This window comes from Struthio camelus, chromosome 8 (genome assembly GCF_040807025.1).
Source record: "Struthio camelus isolate bStrCam1 chromosome 8, bStrCam1.hap1, whole genome shotgun sequence".
Lineage (NCBI taxonomy): Eukaryota > Metazoa > Chordata > Aves > Struthioniformes > Struthionidae > Struthio > Struthio camelus.
In genome coordinates, this window is record NC_090949.1 from 4331300 (window position 1) to 4349649 (window position 18350).

General features: G+C 42.3%; 1 protein-coding gene across 16 annotated transcripts in view; it reads right to left on the bottom strand.

Annotated features, from left to right (window-relative positions):
• The window catches only part of RGL1 (ral guanine nucleotide dissociation stimulator like 1), a 118650-nt gene that overhangs the window by 31560 nt on the left and 68740 nt on the right, over positions 1–18350 (bottom strand). For 15 of the 16 annotated variants that reach the window (XM_068953609.1, XM_068953607.1, XM_068953606.1 and 12 more), the window contains one exon: positions 9216–9293. The exons of the other annotated variant lie outside the window; for it this stretch is intronic. In XM_068953609.1, the coding sequence (XP_068809710.1) occupies positions 9216–9293 (78 nt within the window). The remainder of the gene's footprint in view (positions 1–9215; positions 9294–18350) is intronic. 16 annotated transcript variants of the gene reach the window in all.

Below are 18350 nucleotides of genomic sequence, written 5' to 3' on the forward strand. Positions count from 1 at the left end.
CATGTTAATACCTGCAAAACGGAAAGGGACAAGCCTGCCACAGAGGACATCTCTCTCCTCAATTCATAAGGCTATAAGAAGAGTTCAGATGGGAACACAGCTTTCCCTTTTAGGTCATTGTACAACAAAACCTGTAAAACCACCCAGTAAGCTTTCACAGCAAAGCTGCAAACAGGTACTGGCAGATTTGTTCTACAAGTGGGAAACCACTACAGCAACAGTGGGTTAACTTAGCTCAGGAGCGCTCAAAATAAACCAACAGTTAAGAAAGGGTAAAGACAGCTTCTCCTGCTTTTCTAGTCATACCTTCACCATACTATTTTTCCTCAAATAACCCAACTAACTTCTGACCCCACAGAGATGTGATATTTTACAAGTTCTATGTATTTTAGTCCATCGTTTCTTCTGTTTTCTTCCCTGATGTTGTGGCAATGTCCAACTTCTAACTAGCAAGACTACTTGGAAGCCTGAGAGCAATAGTATTTGCTTAGGCTTGCTGACAGAAGAAACTCCGAATTACAATTCTAGAGCTACAAAAAGTATTCACAACCAAAAATGAAGACATGCAAACACCTTCCGGGTTTCAGGTTTCATTGCGAACACGAAATACAGACCTTGCAGCTCTGGAGACTTCTTCATGCTTGAAAACTGTTTTGGACCAAAATTTCATAATCCTACTCAGACAAGTTTCCACTGTACATGCAACGAATCAGGTTTTAAGCTAACAAAGTGGCAAAACATTTTGTCTGGAGCTCGAAAAACACTTTGCGCGCTCAGGGCAGCCACTGCCCTGCCACCACGGTGAAGCCAACGGTGCCCAGCCTAGCTCCGCTTCCCAGGGCGCAAGGAAGGCCACAACAGATAGACAGCTAGAGCGATGTTCCTAAGCCCTCCCTCTACCCTCTGTTTCCCCACGCTTTTAACGCTCCCCTGCTGCCCTGCGCACAACCAGATCTAGCACCGCAGCAGCACTTACATTCAGAAACTCCACTGTAGGTTGTGTCCTGCAACCACAGCCTTTTCCTTTCTTTTCCACCACAGGCAGGGGAACACAACACTTGGCCCCATCCCCACATCGTTCCTTTTCCCCAGCCCTTTACCAACTGACAATGTGAACTCGTCCCCCCCCCGCCCCGCCAGTGGCTCCACTGCCTGCTTTCTCAGCAGCCTTTCCCTCCCATCCCACCTGAGGTTACCTTCTGTGACTCACTCCAAGCAGAGGGTAGGTCAAAAAGATATTTCCCATTGTTAATACAAGTGTTCTGGATTCTGCAGCTGCATCATGTTCCTAACAGTTTTCATATTAAAGGTACCAAGAGACTGAATCCAGTTTCACAATAACAATCCAGTCAAATTTCTGGCAAAAAAGGACGTTAGGTATTCTTTTCTTATGAGCATTTACCGTTTCAGCAGTGATTTGGAAGGAGGAGCTGCTCCACAGGATGCTTTTTTGTACTAACGCTATTCATACGCTCCTTATACTAAGCTCGATTTCCAGAGGCTTGGTTGATGGCCACTTTCATAAACTGAAGAATAAACATAGCTTAACACAGACCCAGTCTCCCAGAGCAGGGTGAAAAGTTCACGGCAGTTACAGACACTGGTTTTGCCAGCAAAATAATTTCAGTCAAGAGGGGATAAAGGAAAGGAAAAAGGTACACTGTGGCCTACTGACCTCCTGCCGCCTGACTGTTTAATGGGTACGTCAGGAAGGGAAGCTTTCTGAAAACAGCCTGGAGAAGAGCCCGTATCTTGCAGTAGCTTTACATTTGATGCCCTTGAGAAGAAGCTGCCTGTACTTGATAGACCCAGAGCCAGATAGGAATGGGAGCCTTCCAAGAGCTCAGACAGGAAAGAAACATCACAGGCTACATTTTTCATGGGCTGATTATGAGCTCTAAGTTGTTCCTTTCCTAGGTTTGTAGGCTGTAAGAAAACACTTTTTAACGTCCCTGTCCTGACAACCGCAGATTCTGGGCTCTGTTCAAGTTCGTGCTTTCAAGTTTTGCAACTATTAGAAAGTCTTCCGATTTTTCTTAGCAAAATTTGCTTGAAGCCCATCTCCGGATGCGTCAGACTATAAAACCTCCTGCCTACTGATTGGTGGAAGATGCATATCTGATTCTGTCACTTCACAAATTACCTAAATAGAAACTACTCAGCCCCGCACGCTTGCCCACAAGCTGCCATGAAAGGTGGGGAGACTGTGGCAGCTCCATGTCTTGCATGTCTACTGAGCCGAGCTGGAAGGGCACGGGGGAAATGGAAAAACTTCATATCCCATAGCTACGAGTGATTCAATAGGTTACATGGAAGTTCTGCATAGTCCTTTTTAACTGGGAAGACGGCTATTACACTGGTCCTGAAGAGAGCACTTCTTGCCAAAGAGGCCTAAGCAGTGTTTTCCTTCCTGCCACAACTATTTCTAAAGAATGAGTACAAGGGAATCTCAGTGACTAAGGAGAATAATCTCAGCAGAGGCTGTGTTTGTAAGAGAAATAATGATCATTTCTTACAAAATTAGTTGGACGGGAACACAGATACAACTTCCTGAGCTTCCCCAAACCCATCCTTAAGACCAGCAATGGAATCATCTTTACAGAGGGCTATTCCCTCTCCTTCGCTTTCCATGCAGTGGCTTTCAATCTTGCTCACACAAATTAAGTTAAGCCAGCTGTAATTTCCCAGTTTTGCTTGTTACATAGCACAGGGAGGTTTGCTGTTTGTGTTCTTCAAACTTAAGTCTTAGCTTTCAGTCGGGGTAAAATGAATGTAAGCTGCAAACAAAGGTGGATGTACCCAACCCACTTCGAAGTAACATGATGGTGATTTGTAGCAAATGCTCTGCTCTTCTCTTGGCTTGGGAAAGATTGCTGGAACAGGGTGTGGGGGGTGTCTCTCTCTGGGACAGGTGAAGTCACTAGGGGAATAGCTCTGCTAGTTATTCATTGCATATTGAGAAGATAATTGCTACTACTCTTTATTCTTCTTTGCTTTTCTAATTATTCTTTTTGCTTGATTGTAGTTGTTTCGTTATCTCTCCCACTCTTTCATTGCTTATACTGCCCTGTATTTGACTCTGCTTCTAATGTAACCACACTGGTTTCTGCTGTTGTTTTAGCTTAATTGGCTTTACTGGAATGAATGCTGATTGCTGTTTTCCCAAACGAATCTTAAATGCTTCCCACCATGGATTTCCCAAGCACCAGAAAATCCCAGTCAGTTTGCTTTCATTTGTCCCACATTCCTTTGGTGCCCATATTCCTGAAGTACAATGTTTTGGGCCTATTATTATTTATGCAGCATTGTAACTACACACATTGCTTTCCAACAGGAACATTAACCTCAATAGGAAACAAAGGCAAGTCCTCCATGAGGAAGGTCTTAATACACACAAATGTCTGGGACAATGTTTGTCACTGTAACAAAACTCAAAGTCCTGTAGTGTTACATTGAAGGTTTCCGGGTTTTTTTTGTTTTTTTTTTTGTTTTTTTTTTTAAATACAGAAGAGGAGGGGTAAGCAGGTAAAATGTGTCATGTGGTAACTAAGTAGTTCCTTAATTGTCTTTATTTGAACAGTTTTATCCAATTGCTGTGGAATGAAACAAGGCAATGGCAGTTTAGTTTCAAGTTGCTTTGTCTGTGGTTTCCAATCACACACCACGTTCCAAGTTTTAACAACAAATAAATTCCATATTTTGATAATAAAGCAGATGCAGCTAGGGACTGACATTCAAGACAACAAAAAAATCCAGGCCTTCTGATTCATTTCTGTGACCTGTCATTCATCTGAAGCCAGTTGCAGAAGACCACCACAGCCTCATACTCTAAGAGGAGGCTTGAAAGGACTTTTAACTGTTGCTCTAGCTCATTCGGGATTTAAAGCTCAGGACTCTGCTACGTTGGTGCCTGGGACTGTGGAACAGTCCAGAGCTTGAGGGCATAAAGCTCTTTTACTCTTTTCTCTACATAAACTATTTCTGTTTCCCAGTCAGCCAATTGGACTGCAGTAAGAATTTTACAGCACCAAGGATGTGAGTGTACAAGGCAGTAGGAGAAAAAAAGTTAAAATAAAGATAGTAATAAACATAATTAAAATCCCCTTTAGAAAACTCGCACTACAACCAGCCTACCATTTTCCAGCTCTACCTTTTTCTCTTTAGTTCAGGTTAAATTTCTCAAGGATACTTTGTTTCATGAAAAGCAGAACTGTAATAAATAAATAAATAAAGCATCAAAGCATGGTTCATGGTTAACTGCACAGCATTTCCCTGTGATCTTCTGTTTGCCCACCATGTGGAGTTTCTTACTGAAGCAATCTGGTTGGCTATAGATGCGAGAGGTATTTCTATGTATAGCCAAAGACATAAGGTCAGGTGCTACAGACAACATTCTTCTCACCTCTCCACGCTAGATTTAGTGAAACGCCTAAAGGGTATCTTTAAAAAATATGGACCGATATTAGACCTCTGAAAAAAATGGTCCAAGTCACAACCAATGCTGCAACATTATCTGCCTCTTTTGAAAACCCCTCTCCAGCAGGAAATTTCCTCAGGTACGTACTACCAGATCTGACAGCAGGGTATTGAAGTAATTAGGCTCCGTTAACATTAAACTAGTCTTCCCTGAATGCAAACACTGCAGGCAAACCTGGACTGCCGGACCATTTTTCAGCTGTGATACAAAGGACTGAATCACCTCCTCTGGGAAATTTCCTGGCAGAAATCTTTCAATGTCCTGGCGACATGCTCAGTGCCTTTTACCCACGAGGCGCGACGTGCTACATCAGCTCTCCTGGTCTCGCAGCCTAAGATGGTGCTTAAGGCCATGTCCCTGTGATGCCAGCTTGGACCTTCACAGCTAGCCAGAGGCTTCCCAATATCCAGTTAAGCTACTGACTTGCAGCCGGTGCAAGGAGATGCAATATTTTATCCTTCAAATGCTTCGTGGTTCTCTGTCCTTAACAAGCTCCAGCCAGGTCTTTAGTGCTTATCTTATCGGAAAGAAGTGTTGAGGTCCTTTAATACATCGACTTTTTAAAGGCATGAGTCTGTGCATTTGGTAAAGCTGTCTGCCAGCGCTGGATCTGCCCAGAAATCAAACTTTAAACCATTTTAAAAGAGCAGGAGGGAAATAGGGCACAAGTTGTAACACAGATCATTTGCACAGAAAAGTCAATCTTTTACCAGTGACTTAAAAGATAACTGAGGAATTCTACTCTGTGAATAGAGATCATGGTGATCAAGTCATATTACTAAAAGCATTGTTTCTATCTTATATGGGGTACACAATTTCAATAAGACCCAAAGTCCCACAACAGCATCGGCGCGGCATCCGAGACACGGCATCAGATTTCTGGGAACACGGGCTAAAGTCCATGAGACTCAGACATTTGACCAGTATATCTGAACTTTTCTGGACTTCATGCTCGTGCTATTAGCTTTCACATTGCAGTCATGAACTTTTCGACTGACTGACAGTAGCGTGAACTGTGGAAAGAAAGCTATGACCATGAAAAGCTGAGGTGGGACCTGATTCACTGTTGCAATACACAATTGAAAAAAAAAAGCTTAGAGTCATACATGTCACTTTAAGCTCACAAAATATTTGATGGTGTTCAGAACTTACTCATAAGTCTAAGGTCCAAGATGTGCATGCACTTTTAAAGTTACAATATTAGGGTACCTTTATTTATACTGTGTATTACTGAGTGCAGCTTTAAAAAAAATGACACTAAAAAATCCTGAAAGACATTGCGCATTAGACACAAATAAGTCAGATCCCTGTCAAAAATCAAACTTCTCGACTTTTTGACCACTCCAGTGGTCCAAAAGGGTAAGAGTAACACTTAAACGAACAGCAGAAAATGCCCTTGGCAGAAAGGATCCTTAGAAGGTAAGTGGCTGAACATAGTTGGGTCAGTAACAACTATATGTCACTGCAGCAAGTGTGAGAAGCAGCTGCTGGCTCAAATCCAGGATTTGGAAACACAAGGATAGGTTTATAGCTCCCATCGGTCTCTTGAACAATACTTTGCCATGAGCGCGCTCAAGCCCTAGGATATGACTTCCAAGTCCTGAACTATGCGAACACTGGGTGGAATACTAAAATAACTATAAGGAGGTTACAAGCATCCGACATTTTCCTTCTCAAAATACATCACAACTCCATACCACAAGCACAAAGAGTAGAGACCTGCAACACAGAAAAAAGTAACCAGGGAGCTTATAGTGCAACACACAGGACATAATATTCCTCCCATACACAAGATTTTGCAGAAACTTCATTACTTGAAAAGTTCCATGAGGTCTTTAAAAAGTCATAAATTCTTCTCCTGAAGTTGTTTTCAACTTCCTAACACTTCTGAAGCATTTTTTTTTTAAATAAAATTAGTGGAAATGCTTTAAATTTCATGGCTTTCTAACACCAAGTGGAATTTTAAACTTCAGAACTGTCACAACAGGAGTCTGAAAAGAAAACACAGAGTATCACTGCTCACGGACTATGCAATTCCCAACGAGGTATTCTTCTTCTGGAGAAATACAGAGCTAATGGACAAGAAACAACACGGCTCTAGTACTACTTCCTTTTTTCTCTCCAAGTAATGCAAAACAGAGCACAACTGCATCACATTTCTATTCTATGAGAGAAGAGGGTAAATGCAATTATATTGGAATTATCCCTCGACAAGAAAAAACCTGAACTACTAGAACTGCATGTTTCAAAACAGGCCTACAAAGCCAACCTCTTTTCCAGATCCCATTAATCATATCTAAGAGACAAGTAGCAAGAGCAACTGAGAGGTAATGGAAATTTTTAGGGTAGGAAAGTGTATTTTAACAGATCATGTACATGAATTCACATCTATACTTGATGTGCATTACTTTGTCAACTTCATTATTGAACTTTCTACAAATAAATAGTTGGGTAACAGGTTTCAAATTCAGATGTAAAAGGTACGTCTCATGAGGACCAAAGGATCAAACTCAGCTGTGCTGAATACATTCATGATAGTTATATATCAGACTCACTCCTCAGAGGTAGGGCTGCCCCAGGAACACAAACTCCATCAACCTGTCATTCACTGCCTGTGCAAACGACGTACAGGCCAGTTACACGCCAAGAGGGAAGACAGCGTGAACACAGTACTGATGATGTTAAAAAGAACAAATATGCTCCTACTAAATGCTGTTTTCTCTTGCACCCTTACCTCCAGATACAACATAAAATTGATACATTTTGCCCACACCTTGAGTGACATATAACATCAAGATTACTTTCACTCCTTTTCTTTCCAGCTCATAATGAAGCTGAAACTCTATTCCTGTCTTTGAGTCTAGGAAAAAGGCAGGGAAGGGATCAATCTCAACATGACATCTCACTGGTGAAAGTTATCTTCCATGTCCTCCATACAAATCCTTTATCTAGTCTGCAGGAAGGTTACTGCTTTTGCTCAAATTTTATGGCTGGGCTGACTGAGATTTGGAGAAGTCAAATGGTTGCCCAACACTGGAAGACATCCTACAGCCCATTTTGCATGGGAGTCTAGAACCCTGCTGGCTCCCTGTTGTTGTCTCTACACACTATATAACACTGCCTTCTTGGTGCTTGTGACCAAGTTTAAACTATCATCTGTTCTTCAGTGAGTCCTTCGTGGCAAAATGAGAGGAAAAAGCAGATAGTTCTCTTTTATGCCAACCAGTACAGAAACAGAGAACTGAGCTGTCACGTGGAATCTCAAGTGGCAAGAAGAACACCCCAAACCACTGGAGTTTGTAGCCTTCTGTCCTTGCTAAGCATTAAAAAATAAAATTAACAAGGGATAATGTTTTGTTCCTAAACAGACCCTTTTTATGAGAATTCCATAACATTTAAAGACCTTAATTAAGCTCTGCATTTCTGCAGTCAAGCAAGCATAATTACTTCTCTTTTCACAGAAAGCTATTGAAATTCCCATGGACAAGGAGCCTTTACCAATTTATCTGTGGTGGTTAAACAAAACAATTCCACAATGGATGACATAAGGCAAAGCAACCCTACGGTCTAACCATTCAGTTCACACAATGAAGGGTAGGAAGGTATTTGGTACGTTAACAGCACGCTTCTGGATTGGGGATATTTGAATCATTTTAAGCCAGACTCAAACCCCCCTATCCCAGCACATACGCCACCATACCGGTGAACAGCGTGAAGGACAGGCCCAATATTGCAGAGCAGAATAGGATTTGAATAAACATGCTGTGGTCTTATCACATTAATCTGCCTGAATCCTAGGAATGAGAAATATACTGCAGTAGTTTTCTCAAATTTCCTGGTTGGACTTTGTATTTCATCTGCTAGACAAAAAAAGTTTGATTTTTTTCCTGCTTTAAAACAAATTGAAGCCAAGTTGTAAGGCCTCTTCTTCCATCACACCTTTGACAAACCAGTGCACTGATAACGGAATTTATTTAAGGTTTTCTTAACTAATGGAAGCTGCAACAGAATTATAGGAAAACCCACAATCCCCAGTGATGCTGACAAGAATCAAACATCTCCCCACACTGTAACTAAATATAATCACTCAGTTACTTTTTACTGCCACAGTGCATGCAAACCACAGATCATACAGATGTCAAAGTACAAATGCTGATGACCTAAGGTTCCTTTCATACCCAACGTCTAAAGCTAAAATGCAATTTCCTATGATGCTAATAACTAAACCACTTTTTTCATTTAAGCAACATTTTAAAACTGCTTGCAATTTTTCTTGCAACACAGGATGGCATCAGAATTTAAACTTCACTTTAAAAGCAACACTGTAAATCATGGGCCACGCTGAGGGAAAAGATACATGTATAGGCACAGCGCCTGATACAACCTTAGCTTCCGTCTGCAGACACTGTTGTAATACACAATAAAATCAGTCAAAAGCAATAACCATTTTACTGCTGTAGATAAGTAAAGCAAGGGAAACAAACACTCCTTACATGTTTAACCAACAAAACATTGGCCTACCTGAGTTTATCATGTTCACCCCTGTGACAATTTCCCTGACCGAAGGATTCCTGCGTTGTATTACGGATACGTTACAGACAGTTGGATACTTGACCTTTCAAACAGCAGGCAAAGAGTGCCATGTATTTTCCAAGGGAAACAACAGCTACTCTCCTCACATCCTCCTCCAATACCGAGTCTGACTGGGGCTCACTGTACAGTGAAAAGCCACACTTACTTCCTGAGTACTGTTTTGGACCCGGAGGAATTCTGGCTCCCGTCATCTTCACAGCTTGAGGTCTCCAGGTTTCCATACCTAAACAATGAGATGGGCGTTTAGAGCAACCTCTACTGAATAAGAACAAAACCCAAACACCATAAGTCGTGTACAATTATCACAAACAATTTAAAAGTGCTTTTAGCTCAAACTACAAATGCGTAATCTCACAGTTGGGCCTTCATTTAGGAGGGAAAAATTACTAAAGAGAGAGGCAGCATCTTCAAACCTAACCTGTTCATACGACATACACAGTCCTCTTAGCCTGCATGCGGGAGGAACCAAGAAAGTTTCTTTGCTCACAGCTCCAAGATGCTGTCAGTTCTTACTCCATCCTTTCCCAGAGTGATATTCCAGTGTGCAATGAGGCTGAACAAATCCCTTTCTCCAGCTCAGTTTGTTTTGCTAGTATTTGTCATTCCTTCCAACTCCAGGTGTTATTTCAAACAAAGCTATCCAGGTGGCAAACGCTCACTTTTGCCAACACTACTGACCGAGTCCATGTGAGTGGGAATGGCCTGTGGCAGCGCGAAAATGCCATTGGCAAAGAGGCACAACTCCAACACCACAGAGAAAACTCTCTTACCTACATATGCAATGCATGTGCCTTGAAGGCAGGGTTATGCATTTGCGTTCAGTGGGAGCACCCGCTGTTTCAGATATACAGCTCCATAAAGAATTTAATGGTTCTTTGCAGCAGCTTTAATGAAGGAGGACAATTACTCCCAGCCCAGAATAAGATAAGCTGATTTTACACATTTCTGTGTGCTTGACTAATTTTGTTAGCCAGGCACCTACAGTTAATTAGAACAGAGTGAACATGGCAAGTGCATATACTGGGCCTTTCAGCGGTCGTGCTACATTCCAGCAAGATAAGATAAAGAAAATATCATGGGCTGTTGGTTTGCATACAGAAGGTTCATGACAGAACCCTAACACATTCATCCCAAACATTTCAAAAGACAGAAGTGGCAGTTTTATGCTCCTCTAAGGTACCAGCCTACAACTTTATGTAAGAACCACAGATCTGTAAAGAAAAATTAACTAGTGTAATTGAATTCAACCTCATTCTCCCCAGATGATCTGCCAGGTAAGTAACATGTTTTAGCATCACCATCCACAACCTTCGTATTAACATTTTGGCCTGTCACAGCTCACTTCGTCTCAGGACTTCACAGTACTTTTTTAAAAAAATAAATAAATAAAAAAACCACACCACCACCACTTAAGTTTCAGCAACCTTCCAACAAGGGTTTAAAGGTGGACTACTCCTCTGCGGAGGGAGAAACTGAGGCACAGAGAAATCAGTGGTTTACATTACAGTGGAACCAGCAGTGCATACGAAGCAAACCCAAACTGAACTAGTAATCCACCTGCAGAAGCAGTGCAGCCACAGTTGCACAGAGTCAGTTCAGGCTTATTTAACCTTGAGAGGACTACGGTAAGACCACTTGCCTTATCTGAAACAGCTCATTGAAAACTAGGCCTGGCATCTCTATGTTGTACAGAGACATAACAAAAATGATAGCTTGTTACCACAAGTCTGTCCCAAAGCTGAGAACAAAATCACGCCTGCCTGACCCTGGTGGCTTAGCCTGTCCAATACACTGCTGCAACTCAGTGAGAGCTCCTATGTCAGTGGTGAAGGTTTCCAAAATCTCAGCATTTTATTTAATCAACCCTGGGGGGAAAAAAAAGGCACAAGACATGGGTAAAATTCTGCAGACTTATGTTTTTAAGGGATCAATTTTTTCTCAGTTATGCTAAAATGATACGGCTGGCACTACAGGACTACGGAAGTACGAGAATAGAATTTAAGGAGTCCTAAAAATTGAAAGGCTCTTCAAACATTGAGGTACAAACAGGCTAAACGATTTCACTGTTGTGATTTCACAGAGCTAATCCAAACACATAAAGAAAAACGTCTACCTAACCTGACAATAGGGTAAAAATCTAGTTCTAAACATCTTGAGGAACACCATAATCTCTCAGTGGTTGCACTGAATCAACAGGAACGCTCACGGAGTACGTTGCTACTTGGTACAAGAACGGCTGTCAATCTCGCTCTGAAATTTTATGGTGCATCAATGGCATTTGTGCTTTCTCCTATACTCTCCCCAAGCGGTTTCACACCCTACCCATGCTCCTTTCATCGATATCAGCGCTACTGAAGCTGTGAAATTAAATAGATACCTGCCTTCCAACTCTCTGCTATGCCCGAATCCACCGCTTAACCCTACCTGCCCCCTCTCAGCGCATTCATACTCTCAACACTTATTTCTAGCGTGTGCAATTCAGAATGAATACAATTAACTACTTGAGGTCATTCCTAGTGCGTTATTACAAGGATGAAATAAATCGGTGAAGCCTTAAGAACAAACACACTTCCACACACCTCAAACTCCATCATTTTGCTAAGCTGATGTGTAAAATCCAACCTATTTTCATTTATTTTAAATCTATTGGTTTCAATAGTTGCACTTGCTTCTCCCAGATATTATAATGCTTGGTAACATATAGCATCGTCTTAACAAAAGATACAAAAAGAGCGAAGAGAAAGTTCTAGAGAAGTACGCTGACACCTTCCCTGTGGTGATCTCCCAGGACAGAACTAAGATATGCTGCTGATAAAACGTACACCGTACACACGATGATGGCTGCTCCTGTTCTCTGGCTACAGGGAGAGGATGTCACTCTCCCTTGCTATCTGCTAGGTAACCCAACGAAAATACATTTTAAATCGATACAAAAAGACATTTTCCCTCCCTACTGAGAGAGGTATGCAAGGAAAGCTTCCGTTTTCGAACAACAAGTAGATTTTTATATTCATTTTTCGTAACTTGCCATTAGTTCTTACAGCAAGAGCTGTATTCTTGCTGTTTCCAGTATTCTGTGAAACAGAAGATAGATGTTTGCAGAACGTTAGGTATTTGCATTTAAATCTCACTAGAGCTATGCATACTGATTTTTGTGATATAAATCAATAAAGCAGTAATAAAAGCAGGCAATTTTCTGTACCAAAACTGAGGAGTACGCAACGCCTCACTACACTGCCAAACCTCAGCCTATCTCTCTATGAGGGAGCTTTGCATGAACAACAGGACATTAAATACGGGTTAGGAGGAGTTAATGATACATCTGATGTAAAGAACAGCATTACTGCAGACTTCCACTGCTCTGTTCTCACCAGAGCCTGGACAAAGAGCCATTCACTCAACAGCGTGGTATGAATGCTTTGCATACAAAAAGAGACATGCGAAACAAAAGGATCCTGTAGCCCGCAGAACTTTTCAGCCTTGCTTGGCACTTGGAAAGTTATGGACTCCAATCAAAGGAGCTCACTAAGCAAATGAGACCAGAATGTAATGGGCAGTCCTGAATATTTAAATTCTGAAGAACAGAGTAGAAAATGCACCTCTGCACTCCTGCCAAGGGAAGGGAAGGAGGAAGAAAGTGTCCTTTAAATTAGTAGGAAATAATAAGGAAAGGTGCCTCTCCGCATAAGTCCCAAACAAACCCCTTATTTAGGGTTTGACACCCTGCAAGTGTCAAAACAAGCAGTAAATAACTGGAAGAACAGATAACCAGTAAAAATCACAAGGTGTTCTGAATTATACACATAGCATCACTGAAAGGAAATCACGTCTGAGGCTGAGACGACAAATCAGCTGACATATAGAAAAACAACAGAGGAAAGAAGAGATGCGACAGCAACAGAAGCGGGTAAAACGCCGCACAAAGTTACAGTCCTAAAAATCTGTGGCTCTACTGCTGAAGGACCCATTCTTGATTGAGTGCCTCCTAAAACATGAAGGACATGAGCTGACGTTCCTGCCCAGCGAAGAAGCTCTAGAAATCGCCAGACTGTTATACTGGGGGAAGGGATAAAACGGAGAGCTGCTCAGATCATTGCTCAGGCGAATGGTGCAGGAGAAATGGCGCACACACCCTGGAGAAAGCTGGACACTGGATCTCCTCACCCTAACTTTCAGCACAGGTTGGCTGAGTACAAACTGTGGAAAGAAACCACAGATTCTAGACCCAATAAAAACAGAAATAGCAAAAGCAGATGCTTTGGGACATGGAGGTTTTTCTTCATTCTTTTTCACAGACTTGACTGCTCTCCCTCCCTCCCTGCACAAAGCGGCACAAGTATTATGAGACTCCTTCCAGCTTTTGCAGAGTCTTCAGTTTCTACTTGCCCCCTTATTCTCTCGTACCCTGCCCATTTCCCACTCAAGCCCATCCCCTTTCCTTTCACTTTTCTCTCTATTTACCCTCTATGGAGCAACCCTCCAGCAAAAGAAAAGAATTGAAAACATAGAACAAACTTCTTCTTTTCCTGTCCCCACACTGCTCAGCTTTTCCAGCTCTTCCTTCAAACTGCACCAGTTCCCTTCTCTGCAGACTCCTTGAGACAGGGGCTGGTTGCTGCTTCATGTGCTACTGAGCGGAGCACAGCGTGGCCCCCACCCTCGGATTGCCTTTAGGCACTATTGTAAGAAACCACTACTACAACTAAATCAGATCTGTAAGAGAGGAACTTGGCTTGTTTCTGATCTCATCGGGAAAGCTAAATATCTTTACCGTCCTTTAAACTTGTGAGGATTTAATTCCACAGCACGCCCAGTAACGTTGGGGCTAGTGAAGGATCTCTAAGGAGGCTTCCTGCAAGGGGCACTGCCTGCCCTGCTATAGTCATAAATTCAGTGCAAGGAGGTGCTCGTCTCCTCCTAGCTCTGCCTCTCTGGCCCCGCTTTCTCCCCCCCCTCTCTGGCCCCACTTTCTCTCTCCAAGAGCATCTATCTAACATTTTCACATCAAAATGCAGAACTATTTTTTTTTTTTTGATTTCCCTATCCACTTCTCCCAAACAAACAGAAAATATCAGAATTTATAGTGTTAAAGACTTGGCAGATTTTCAAAGCTGCCTAGGGCATTCAGATGCCAAGCTTCCATGAATACTAAAGGGATGTGGATGTCCAATTACCCTTAAATAGCTTTGAAAATACAAGCTTCTTTTTTTTTTTTTTTCTCTCCTCACTTTTCAACTTACAAGCCTAAGCCCAAGACTGCGTTTATTTTGACTTCTAAGCTTTAGCCTAAGATTGTGTCTAGTTTCACTTCTACTTTCTGTTAAAAGAAAATCTGTATACAACCAAAAAACACCAGGTTCAGATTTAACAGAGAGCAAAAACTTAATTAGAATTCACTTAAAAAAAAAAAAGATTTATTCGCAGTCTCCAAGAAATGTTAAAAGTTACTCTTAGAGCAAGTAACACAATCTGAGTATATTTAAAACAGAAATATTAAAGACTGAATATTGAAGAAACTTACATTAACAATTTACACCTTTTCCTGTGCCTTGACACTTTCTGCAACTCCATGCACTGCACTGGATGTAACGGAGGGCAGAATCCACCTTTAGAGGTTTCTCCTCCTTGCCCAGTTGGTTTGAGCGTTTCTGCGCTGACAGTACCAGTACAGGATGTGGGAGTTAAAAACACCGCAAGTACGAGATGCAACTGTGTGATTCCTGCTGGGAAATAACTGAATCCATGTATGTTTAGCTTTGGGAAGATTTCCTCCTGCTCTCCTAAGTAACGTGAGGAGGATTAAAGGCAGCACAAGTAACACGCACATCCCCTTAGCCCGCCCTACCAGAGAGAGAGAGAGAGAGAACCACCACCTCTGCTACAGCCTCACGAGAAATGAGAAACACAGTGCACAGGCTCGAAAAGGCCTCTCCTGAACCACCGACAGCTGTAAAACCTCATACGTTACAAGGCACATCATCACTGCTTATTTTATCAGAGTAAAGGCCCAAGCTAGGGAAATGGTTTTGCCCTAGAAGATTTCATAAAACCATACCACAGTACAGACTCATTTAATGAAAGTACAAATTATTCTGAATTATTCACACCTATAAAAGGTTCCTTTTTTTTCTGGCCTAATACATCAGCGTCTCTTAAGCGTGGCATCTGCTTTTTCATTTGTCTCTGTCACTCAGGCAAAAGCATTTCACCTTTCTCGGCCAGAAAGAACGTTTCATGCCCAAAATTTAGCTGACGCTTGCACTACGTGGCACAGAACGCTACGCAGACCACGCTTAGCGAGCGTGCCCCCAGGCTCAGGGTACAATACATCCGGATCTCCCGGGATACGCTCTTTTCGTCTGATCAGAGTTCGTGTGCACCTAATGCACGTAGGCAGGCAGCTCTTCAGCGCTCCGTAGCGAGGGATGTTTCCACAGCAAATCTAACATATCCTGAACGCGTCAGATTTGAGAGCTGCCTGGTGCAAGGGCTACCCAGCTTCCACATCCACATTTCTGCCCGAAAAAACTCTGATGACACGCACTTTCCCACAAATAAATCCAACAGCAAGATACTGTTTGCTGTTTTAGGAGGTAGCCCTTTACATCACTTTTTACTTCACTGGAAAACAAAACACAAATCTTTATAAGACAGAGATTATGCACTGACAGCCACTTTAGTCTCTACAGTGTTATTATCATCATTAACAAGCCTTACTAACAAGAACGTTGCAAAAACGTAGACTCTTCCCTACTTATGCCACTCCAATGTAGAGATGTAAACCGAGCTGGTTAAAATTCAATTACTACCCATTTCTCTTCCTATTTTTTCTTTATAGTGACTGTTTCTTCTCAAATCCATATTCTACAGCTGCACATAAATCACTCCAACTTCTATAACTTAAGTTTCATCCATGCTTTGTCCCAAGCCATCAAATTCCAGCTTGTCCATGGTACTCGAAAAGCCAGGAGAAACATCCATGGATTTTTAAACGTTACACTCCTAAGATTTGTGAGGGAGGAAGGACGTGGTGACCTCCTAGGATTTCCTGCATATTCTATCATTTATTATAAAAAGCTGGGGATAATGTTGACAAGGTCAGGCAGCCTTACATGCCCTTCCCCTAAAGGGCACAGTATAACTTGCTCCGAGAGGTACATAAGCCGGAGAGATCAGAACTGAGCTCAGAAAGGTAGGCTGTGTTCTAGGAGACTTTCCCTTATCTTGTCTTGCCCCTTTTGGCTATTTCCACCTCTTTAAAGCAGCATCTGAGGAGGAGGGCAGGGCCAGTTTCCTTACAGTCAGGCACACTCCTGATTTGCTGCTACTCTACACAACCTGACAACCTCAACCTCCTTGAGGCATTGCTACGATATCCTTTAGCGTATTTGTTTGCATCAGAATTGCAATATCTGATTTTTCCTTATTCTCCTCTCTTACCCTCTCAAAGTCAATCCCAAGGGGATCTCCGTTCTTAAAGCAGAGCTTCTGTAGTGCTAGCGTGTTACAAAAAACCCTAACGGGGCAGGAACTCGATCTTTTCAGGCCCAGAAGACTGCAAGGGCACACGGCAGTGCACAAGACTCAGTCTTCCCTGGATCCTTCCCCTCAATCAACAACCAACACAGCTGTGCATAACAGGGGCCTCATTTTTTAGAGGAGGATATCAATTTTCCTGTTATCTGTCGGAATACTCAAACAAAATCCATCACAAAACACCTATGCACAAATTTCAAAAGGCAACTAAGAAGCAAGTCCTGTCTGCTCAATTTCTTTTCAGTTAATGCTTTTTCCTGTTTTTATTCCTCTGATGCACACCTGAGAAAATTCAGGGAAGATTGGATCAGACTCAGAAATTAGACTTGTCATTTCTTTTGTGCAACAATTTAGTTGTAACGCTACAGATCTAATTCCTAGATATGAAATTATTAAAAGCCTAATTGCAGAGTCAACTGAGCTAAATTGCACCAAGTATACAATTTAAAGCTACCCTTACTGCATGAAGCCAGGATTTTCACAGGAGCCTCAGGAGTTTAGGTGTCTCATGACCAATGATTCTCAGAGCCTCAGTAATTACTTTCTTCAGGCTGTTTTAAAAATCCCATCATTAATGCCTACATTTAAAAAGCAATATACAAGTAGAAACTGCAGCATATGACACGTAAACTTTACAGTGATCTTGAGTTTCTTCCCCTCCCAATTTCCTGATCTTTGAGCATCTGATTTTATAACCTCTGTGTTCTACTAATCTTGTAGGCTTCTATTTTTAGTTTTCTATGATCCTTTTTCCTAGGGGAAGGTGCAGGGGGGAAACAGAACCATTGTCAGAACTTCAGGGAAGAAGCAAGATTCCCAAAATACTTTTTCATCATCCTTCTAACAGTGTAGCCTCTTTGAACATTTTAATGGCCAGTGATGAAATACAACAAAACAACCAAAATTATTAGTAGGCTAAACGACTGTAGGATGGACTGCTCTTGCAACAAATTACCCCTTTGGCCCCAGCCATGAGTTTAAAATTCTTCAGTCCTCAGCTGCACGGAGATTATTTATTTCAGTATTCACTGAAGGGCTGAACTGACAGTTCTGGAGACTGATGCTCCTTATTAAGGGACAAAGCAGGAAAAGGACGCGTGGTTACAGTCGAGCTCTGGAGCCAACAGCCACTTAACGTGCCTCGGTTCAGTCGGCCCTCCAGCAGCGTTGGGCGCTTGGCTCCTTGGCCACAACTGCCCAGAGCGCCCAAAGCCACTCGGGTTACTGGACTGACACAGGGCCACAGGCCCGCACATGAAATAATCACCTAGCCCTTACAAGGGTTAGACACACCATCGGAGTCCCCTGCCCAGAAGCACGCAGGAGGACAAAACTGGGCCAGCAGACCAATAGCTGCGAGAGCCCTTTCCTAACCCTTTCCAGGAGCTTGGCACTGACCAAAGAGGCCTTCCACTACGGACCTGAGGTAGCCTCCTAGGACCAAGATTTCTTCCCCCCCCCCCCCCCCCCCAGACCATTACAAGCTCAGCGTGCAACCCAGGTTAATAGATTTGATAAGAGATTCTAGGCTTGCCTGCCAGACGCATGGGACCTTTTATAATTATGTAAATTACATAAGTGCAATACATGAATTGCTCTTCTTATCTCCCGAGGACAGCGAAAAACACCAGATACAAACGTGTAAAACCCAGGTCAAACTCCAAGTCACTGCGGGGCAAGACCCTTATTCTGTCTTTGCCTCAGTACACTCCTAAATATCCACGCTATAGTCTATTCCTCTCAT